General features: G+C 35.7%; 1 protein-coding gene across 1 annotated transcript; it reads right to left on the bottom strand.

The window, feature by feature from the left end:
- Window positions 1-5,720, bottom strand: LOC113774415 (organic cation/carnitine transporter 7-like). Its single transcript, XM_027318954.1, has 7 exons — window positions 5,590-5,720; window positions 5,352-5,448; window positions 4,268-4,481; window positions 2,264-2,328; window positions 1,424-1,934; window positions 1,067-1,269; window positions 1-494 (listed from the first exon to the last, which is right to left on the bottom strand). Exons 1-7 carry the CDS (start codon window positions 5,718-5,720, stop codon window positions 258-260), a joined length of 1,458 nt encoding a protein of 485 aa, XP_027174755.1. The 3' UTR covers window positions 1-257.
- Window positions 5,721-9,651: the final 3,931 nt, after the last annotated feature.

The raw sequence follows: 9,651 nt of genomic DNA, 5'->3' as shown, positions 1-9,651 counted from the left end.
TGTAATGCGTGTTTATTAGGTGATGAAAAATGGAACAAATACATGTTTTACCAACATGGGATTTTAACAGAGAACAATAAAAGCTAGGGTGGAAGTCAATTTGGATCGTGATCAACTTCAGAATCCATCATTCATGATGAGGGCAAAAATTGTCATCTTTTTCTTCCATCAATGTCTGTTGCCAGCAGGTATGCAAGTGGTGCATTTACCAATCTTTTGTGATATTATGAACTCTTGCAGTCATGGCAAAGGATAATCTACTCCTCATTCAACAAACTTGTGGTGTCACTCAATCCTTTTCCACCAGTCTCTATAGGTAAGAAAAGCATACAGAATCCTGTGAGAAGTATCACAGCCTCAAAAAGAACAATTGCTGCTGTTTGATGGCAATCCCTGACTAAGCCAACCGCTACAAGAGGGCATATCATTCCACCAATCCTTCCAATAGATGTTGCACTTCCAACACCAGTTGCCCTCACTGAAGTTGGATAAACCTGTAAAATGCAAACAGATTTTAAGTGTCATTTTCTGTTCATTGAGATCTATTTTCTAACCTTCGCTTCCAGGTCAAAGTGGCCCAAACTAAGGGATGAAAGTTGTGGAAGTAAGAAGAACTTACTAGAGCCCTTTTTCTTTACGTTAGTCCGAGCCAAACTCAAGTGAAGTTACTTTTTTTGTTTTTTCTAGGTGCTAGTGTGCTACGAGAAGCTGAGACACAATTCTTTTTCTCTGCTTCAACTTCTTGTAGATAATTCAGCTCCATTCAAGAAGGAAGGGCTCTTGTTAGTAAAATTCAAAACTAGGAAATAAACTTCTGGTCAAAGTTCATTATTTCTTTGTCCTTGTTTCTGCAGATTATGAGTTATTGAATTTCATGAAATATCTGCTGTTCACTTATAATGTATTTGATATTACTCTCCTTCATTTATCTTCATTTAAGCAACAGAAGTCAAATTTTTGATAGATAATGTTTGCAAATGAAGGCTTAGTCTCAAGTCCAGTCTGCTGCGTATGAAGCAACAAAAAGAATGAGCAATGTGAAGAAGAAAAAGGTTTTGATGTTTACCTCCCTTGAGTATATAACAACAGCATTGGATGATGACATAACAAACATGCGAGAGCCGAATAATAGAGCTGTTGTCAGAATCTCATTCTGATGCACAACCAGTGGTAGAAGCAGAATAAAACCCAAAGAACATAAAATCTTCATGGTGAGCTTCCGGCCTAATCTGTCAAGAATTGCTGCAGATATAACAAGCCCGGCTAAATCTGGAAAAAAAAGAGAAGGAAATGTCATTACGATGTAAACATATTCACAAATCACAATACAGGTATTATAATGGACGGGCAACAGCGTTAGTTCTTAATGTTGTTCAAATTCTAAGGAGCAAATGTAGGATAAAAACGAATTCCAGAATGTCACCTGCAAGAGATGTGATAAATACATCTCTGTAGAGGCTAGCATCCTTTGCACTCTTCAAAAAGTTAACGGTTGAACTACAATTGATTTGGTTACTACTCAGCTCAGATGTCAATAATACAATTCCGTAGTATGAAAATGTATTAGAGAAGTATAGAAACCATAGGAGAAGAGTTGTCTTCCTTAGTTTTGATGAGAATATCATAAACAATGATGATAAGTAATTTTCTGGGCTGCAATTCCTTTCTCTTGCTGAAGACAGAAGAGAAGTATCTAATAACGGATAATGTTCATCTATCTTTGCTGTTCGATCTAAGATAAGCATTCCAGGAGGAAGTATTGTCTTGTTCATGGCTGCTGCTTTTGCCAATATCTTCTGGGCTTCCTCCATTTTTCCTTTCACACAGAGATACCTCGGCGACTCAGGTGTAATCCCAGAAAGGAGGAGTACAATGAAAGATGGTAAACAAGATAAACCTATTAGCCATCTCCAACCAAATCTTGGCATGATAATCTGCAAGCAAGGAGGGAGAACTTTAATGGGAGTAATATGTATGTTAAAGCAGAACAGTTGAAAAATTCTTCATTCCTGGAAAAAAGGAAGTTTTTATGCTTTGGGAGCTAAAATAAACTACATGCACTAATTAATAATTTCAATGGCCACCCAAAGATAGCTACTTTCTTCTTTCAACAGTGAAATTAGAACTCAGAAGTGCAATTGAAACTAAGAGGAAAACAAACTATGTGACAAAATTAAGCTTTAGCAAAAGATGCAATATATACCCATGCAAGTAAAGCTTCAACTACTGATCCAAAGGACCAGAAACTCGTGAGTGCGATTACCCAAACACCTCTATTAGCTGTGGGAATGAACTCCATAAACCAAGCTGCAAATACTTGTCCCCCTCCTACACCAAAACCAAGCATACAACGAGATACCAAAAATAACTTATAACTTGGGGATAAAGAGCTACAGATTCCAGCAACAGCCACTACTATCATTGTACCAATAAAGGCTTTCCTGTAAAAGGTGGGAGAGAGAGAGAGAGAGAGCGAGAATCCATTAATGATCAGAAAGACCATAAACTGAGGTGAAGGAGAAGAAATGCCATACTATGCAAAGAAAGGAAAGCACCTAAAGCCAGAAAGCTAGGAATTTCACACATGTTTGGCTAAGCATGATTCAGCTAGATACCTTGAAGAAGGTTATGGTACTTTTGCTAAATCACATCATTACTTTAGGACGCTTTGTTTAGGACGGATGTGATATAGAAACACCAGAGAAGCCAAAATTTTGACTCCATATTCCTTAGTAGTGTAGTTTTGATTCCCTTCAAATGGAAATACCAAGAAGCAAATTGCAGACTGAATTGAAGACAATAATCAACTGAAAATAAGAGAAAAGCACATTGGTGCATTGTTGCAGTATGTTAATGGGAACTCTGTCCCATCTGCATTTGATTTGCTATATGAATACTTCAAAATAAGTTTTCAGGACATGATGAAACATGTTTCACATGCCAAAACATATTTAGTGGATTTTATGTTGCCATCAGCTTCTCTCTTGAATGCAGCCAAAAAAAAAAAAGATTAGGAACACTTTGTGCTTCCAAAGGAATGCTGTGCCTATGAAAATCCACTTTATGTTTTGAAGAATCCCATTAAATAACAGATAAGAATTACACCACAATAACAATACTAGGCACAAGACGATATGTGATACAAGCCCTCATACTCTATAAAGTGTTTTCCTGCGGTGTTGAATCAGTATAAACAGTAAGTTTAGCTTTTGATCCACAAAATTCGCCTTACTACAAGGTAATTTGTATATACCTGCCAAATCTGTGCCTAATTGTTTTTGAGGTTGTAATCAACTAATCGGAAACTGGCCACTGCAGGACATGTTCTGATCCATGTCTAGCATTTTTTTTAACTCCTCCATCCGGTTTATCCTGATGCTGCTTTCAGCAGGTCTGACATACTATTTTGTTGTCTTGGTGAACCAATGCGTTTAGTCCCAGATCAGCTCAACTGGTTCCAATATGTGTATTTTATTTTGTAGGTATTCTCCTTTAAACTGGTGGCTTTCACCCTTATGATATATTTTAGTTGGGAAAAATGTATTCCTTCCTTAATATAATCTTTTACAGTTGTTAATCAGAAATTGAATAGTCTTTGTACCAGAGTTCTTCTACCTACATGGAAATTTGCATTTAGTAAGAAATGAAATCTGCAGAAGCTTCACCAGGATTTGTTGACTTCACAACCACAACATTGTCGATTTCTTCTGTTTTCTTTGGGCTTTAGTCAAACAGATATTAAATTCATGAATTCATCCCAAGTTGAGAACCAACACTAACATCTATGGTACAGCAGTAGCTCCTATGCTTACTGAAGTCTGTGTTTCAGTTCTGAGCAAGAGCATCTAATAGGTTTCTCATCACTTGTTAAACAAAATCAACTATTCTGTAATTTCACCTCAAGTAGAAATGTTTCCAGATATGTGAAGTGTGTAGAAGGATCCTACCCCAAAAAAGTGTGTAGGAGGAGTTTTGTCAGTTGTTGCAACAACTGAAAACACCGGCACATTGTAATTATTGGTGGGAACTCAGAAATTAGTTCAACAAATTTTAGATAATTTTCCTTGTATTGAAGAAATATTGAGGCAGATATCCATTAATACAACTATTACTCATAAGTTAAGCAAGAAGCAAGTTGCAACATGTGTCGCTTTCTGTCAAACATCAGAGACACTTGTAACTGAAATTGTGAAAAGAATTATACAAAACTACCTTCTTCCATACGCATCAGATATGATGCCCCAAAAGGAACATCCAACTAGCATACCAGCAAAAACCACAGATGTTATCAAGCTTTCTTCAGCAGGAGAGAGTCCCCACTCAGATTGGACTGCTACTCCAACGAACGAGAGAATCATCATTTCCATTGCCTCTGAAATCCAACCAAGTCCAGCAAAAACCAGTATGAGCCCCTGGAACTTCCCAAATCCGATCACGGAAATTGCTTCCTCTGGAGTATAGCCAATGCTCTGATCCCCCATCTAAAGAACCAAAGAAAAGATAATTAGTGATACGAAGAGAACAGCAAGATTTACTAGTCAGATAAGGCAGAGCCAAGAACTCGAGAACAAGAGTTTCAATCCCCTTTTTCTAGTTAAACTATAAACCATGTAGATGTGCTACTCAGGTGTGAGGTCATATCAACACCCAAGTGATACACTAATTCAATGTTTCTGTTGCATAAAATGAATGAAAGGATAGTAAGAATCACCCTTCCAAGGGTGCCAAACTACTCCAAAGCCATAATCGTTATATGCATAACCACCTTAACAATTAGTTCATGCTGACCATGTTGCAACTAAAAATTCACCAGATGCTTAACAGACCATTTAATCCCATATTTGGTGCTTGATTTCTAGACTCTTTCACTAATCCAGATGGTGCTCGCACCCACCAAACAGCAGAGAAGCTCAGGCTGTCTACCCTCACAAAGGCGATCCCATTATTTAAAAATCTTGCAGGCTTTCTGCTGGCAAGTCTATGAATGATTTATCGTACAGGTTAAGAAGGATGAAAAAACGTGAAAACCTAGTAAACTAAAACCTAGTAATCAGCAGATTCTAGTGCTGATTCGCTAGTTGCAATTTAAACAAAACCCTGGCAAAGCAGTTCAACCTACCAAGTATTTATCATGTAGTACAAGAATGCCATGTGGTTGAGCATATGACTTCATATACATATTCACCATGGCAAAAATCCTAGTAAACTAAAGGTAAGAATCATCATTCTTTACCTCAGCTCCGTAATCAATTCGCAGAAAAGAATACGAGCAGAATTATAAATGTACCATGCTCCCATTCAACAGGGACAAATCCATAACTTGGCTAATCCTCAACATGCAAAAGCATTACCTCAATTTCTCCGCCTATTGTTGTTGAGATTTTCTTTAATGTAGCAGTTGCAAACTGCGAAACCTGGGATTCCTCACAACTTACAACTGCAATCCCACTAATATATATGCATGATCATTCAATACTAGATGCAATTCAATAACGTAAAGATAAAAGTACTACTTATAAAACATCTCAATTCAGGCCTACAGAATTCTACCTCAATTTGTAGGATGGCCCTTTTTGCAGCTCCACCTACTGAAAGCGTTTACATGACCAGATACTAAAGAGGTCGCCATCATCAGATTGCTGCATAATCCAATTGCTTGAACGTTTCAATCGAGACTCATTTGACCAGTTGTAGCGTGTAAGGAACAACAACTCCTTCATTGCTACAGACGAAATGATCAGAGAGTATGAGAAGTTAACTGATCTTTTAAAATACTTAAATCTGTAGAACTTTGTAAATTTAAAATAACCCTTTAATAACGAAAAATAATCCATGATTTTTCTCACCTTAGACAATAGAATCAATTATTCTTTTCTTGTTTGTTTCTGTCAATGTAGCATCGGTTGCCAAATCAAAGCCAGATAACAAAGTTAATTCGAGATCATAATTATAAGGCCTAACGTTTCAATGAAAAACATAATATCAGTAATCAGTATCATTCATGAGTAATGACAAGTCTTGACTTACAAAATTCACGGGGGCCATCATTAATATATAATCAGAAAAAAGTACCATGAATTTTGTCCATTTTTTTTATAGGTGGTTTCTGTCTTTAGTTAGAATTCGTGTATTGGACAACATATAACTTGTATCAAATCAGTCCCTCACTTCTTTAATTACAACAGCCAATTTGGCTTATATTAGTGGAATTCATTTTTCTATCAGTTGGGCAATTCAATTTGATCAAGAGATATATACAACTGAAAGATAAAAGGTTAAAATCATTGCGATAGTATTGTACATATTTCACTTAAGTCTATATAATTCAACTAGTAAGATTCGTTCACCTTACAATTGTCGAATTCGAGCCCGTCATCATCAGTTTATCATGGATAGATAATTTGTAAAAAAATATGCAAGTAGCCCTCCTTCCTTGAAATAAAATAAGATTTCCTCCTTTCTAAGCTATTTTGACCAAAAAATATGCATCTCACTTGTGCAATCAAATTATTCTACAAGTAACCCTATTCAACTAAAGAAAAATGAAACAACAAGAAATTGAAAATCCTTCCAGCTGACTAGCACTTCAAGTACATTCTGATGCCATGAGAAGATTTTGGATTCACTAGCATGGCAAAGTAGGAATCTGATAAAAAAGACATTCGTTGTATTGAAATGAATTAACACATGTTATAATGTCTTCATGTGTATTAACGAATAACCAAAAAAAGAAAAAGAAAAGGGAAAAAGCATTGGGACGTGTTTCTGCTGTCTCGTTTTCTTTTCAGACTCTTTTCCGGTGAATTTGTATGATCTTATCTTGGTCTCATATATTTGCTTGATCGTCTAGACTAATTTGATTTTAGCTGTTATCTATACGTGAAAACCAACTCATCAATCTTTCCATCTTTGTGTTCAATTAGCAGAAAAGAATACGTATAGAACAAACTACGATCATAAAAGACCGAAGACCGAAGAGAGAAATGTAAGATCCACAGACAACGGGGATCAATCCATAACATGGCCAATCTTCAACTGAAAGAAAATCTGACTTGGAATCTTTTGTTACACGATTTCTTAAAATGATACTCAAGAGAAGTTCCCAAACTTGGTTTTTTATTTATCATTAGATTTGATTTGTGTCGATTAGATGAGTAGTATAATAAGAGTGTAACAGAAGATCATTCTCTTAAAAAAAAAAAGGGCCAAAAATCTCGGGGAAAGATATAAGAAGACTGCAACAAAGAGAGAAATGTATATCGAAAAATCATTCTCCTAAAAAAAAAAAAATCTTTGGTGTAGATTTTAAAGAAGATTCCACGAATGTATGTAAATAAAAAATGTTGGGCTATTTTAGAAGTAGGATGCTTAGCAACAATTATCCACAAGATGATGTAGGTGTCCCTGATCCTTGAATTTGAAGGATTATATGGAAACGAAAATCATTTGACGAAGACTGATAAAGCACGTGGTGATGGGTGAGTTTGGATCATGATTCATGAAGTCAATTAACGTAAACATTTTTCTGAACACCAACTCCAATATCCTAAATATAACGTAGACCATATCTGCAAAAGCAACACGTATAACACAGCAAGTAAATGCTTTGAACAGTCTCCCAAATACTAATAGCTGATCAAATAGGACCAGGGGAAGAATAAATGGGAAACAGTAGAGGTGGCAATTTGTCCCAAGTCCCAATGGGTTACCCATGCCCATGGGGACTTTGGGCGGGATGGGTATTGGATTTTGATATTGGGTTTAAAATGGGACAAATCCCAATTGTACCCATTAATTGATGGGAATACTTGGGAAATACTTGGGTACCCATTGGGCTCAAATAACAAGGGCTCTGTTTGGTTTAACTATTTTTGGGGGGTATTTTTGAAATATTTTATTATAGCAGTGTATATGAAAAATTTTTACTATAAAATTTTTTTGAAATATTTGATATACTAATATGGATGGGATGTTTTTTGAGTTATTGTATATTACTGTAACATTGTATTTGAAAAACTTATTTTTTTGAAAAAATAGCCAATCCAAACGGAGTCTTAGATTCAAAAATTATCTTTAACAATTTTTATAGTTATACTAGAGAATATAATCTAGTAGTTTTCCTAGTCATTATCCACAAGAATTTTCAACATTTCAGTCAATTTAGACCTGTCATCTTTGGACAATGATGAGAATAAATATCCAATACCTTAAGTACCTTGGCCATCTTGATATATGTTGGAATATGACTGTATATCTATTTTTTCCTTTATTTGTTAATCCAATTTTTGATGGGAATCCTGAATATAAAGCACTTGCATGTTTATTTAATAAAATTTAAAAAAATTTAATAAATCAAAAATATTAAAATTATATAAAAAATAAAAATGAATTAAAGGAAAAAAATATGTAGAAAATAGATTTGGGTATTGGGCGGGATCAATCTAAACCCATCCCAAAGTGATCCCGCCCAACTTAGTCCCAAAATACATATGGGTAAGATTGGGCCCAAACCCATATGACCCGGTTCCATCACAAACCCAAGCAAATCCCGCCCATCCCGCCCATTTTGCCACCTCTAGGAAACAGATTCGAAAGTAGAGGAATAAGCGAGAGGTGTAGGAACGGTTGTCTCGTCTTCTTCTTTTTTTTTTTTTTATTCGATACGATAGCTTCCTGCACTATAGGGAGGGGAGGGTCCGAAGAGGTTTTGGGATAACTCGAAAGAAACTGACACCTGTTTGGATTTTTTTAAGCAATGCCACATTTAATTGTGGCCAAACTTTAATGCATTGGTGGTGGCCACCAGCCCAAATGCTGGCATTACAACCATTTTTGAACGTTGTAACACTCTTCGAGCAATTTGTAATTCTACGTGAGCGAGTAAACTTCATAACAGACACGTAATTAATATACACGAGACACTTCTATTAAAAGGTTATACAAGCAATTAAAAAAGAATTATAATTTATTTAAACAGTGTTATGTTGTTCAAGGACAGTTGAACTGGCCATTCCTCCTTCCTGCACTTGGTCCGAGGAACAGAGCCCACAAGCAGGATCCCCTTCGATGCCCCAAGAACTATTCCTATCTTTGGTGCCAAGTCTCTTTCTACACGCAAGCCGAAGAATATACATAAGAGTGCCTGGCATGGTTGACAAAGAAAATGTTTGGTTGTTCAATTATTTTCGTGTCATTGACAAAGATTCACGAAGTCATTGGCGAACTTAGCTCAGGAACCACGAAAGTAATGGTTCCTACCTATTTCCCAACGAAAACTTTTGTGGCTTCTTTCAGCATTGTTTTGCAGATATGATGCACTGTTAGGTTAGTTAATAAGCTTGCGAATGTGATTAATAAAGATCCTTAACATACATGAAACTAGAAATGAATAGAAATTAAGTCAACAATTTTTTTTATAACAAACTTTAGTTCATAATTGACTAAACTTTTCGGTTTACATAGTTAGAGATGTAAATGAAAAAAAATCATAAAAAGGGCGGGACAAAAGAATAATTTGACCAATAATGTGCAAACGGGAAACAATTTCTTGATAAACTATGGACAAAGTCATAGAGTGAGACAACTAATTAACTGATCCTTTAAAATATATTGAGTTTGTTTGGATAAGAGTTTATTTGGATGATTTATTTG

The sequence above is a fragment of the Coffea eugenioides genome, chromosome 6, assembly GCF_003713205.1.
Source record: "Coffea eugenioides isolate CCC68of chromosome 6, Ceug_1.0, whole genome shotgun sequence".
Taxonomy (NCBI): domain Eukaryota; kingdom Viridiplantae; phylum Streptophyta; class Magnoliopsida; order Gentianales; family Rubiaceae; genus Coffea; species Coffea eugenioides.
The sequence above is the reverse complement of the archived record's forward strand: the minus strand, read 5'-3'. Positions and strand labels throughout refer to the sequence as shown.

Bases quoted from the DNA above. Each gene is read 5' to 3' on its own strand.
- LOC113774415 (XM_027318954.1), bottom strand. From the start codon at position 5,720: ATGAAGGAGTTGTTGTTCCTTACACGCTACAACTGGTCAAATGAGTCT. The intron at 2,329-4,267 runs GTATGCTAGTTG...GTTTTGGTGTAG, and splicing joins AACATCTGTGGTTTTTGCTG to GAGGGGGACAAGTATTTGCA. The intron at 495-1,066 runs GTAAACATCAAA...TGCATTTTACAG, and splicing joins TTGTTATATACTCAAGGGAG to GTTTATCCAACTTCAGTGAG.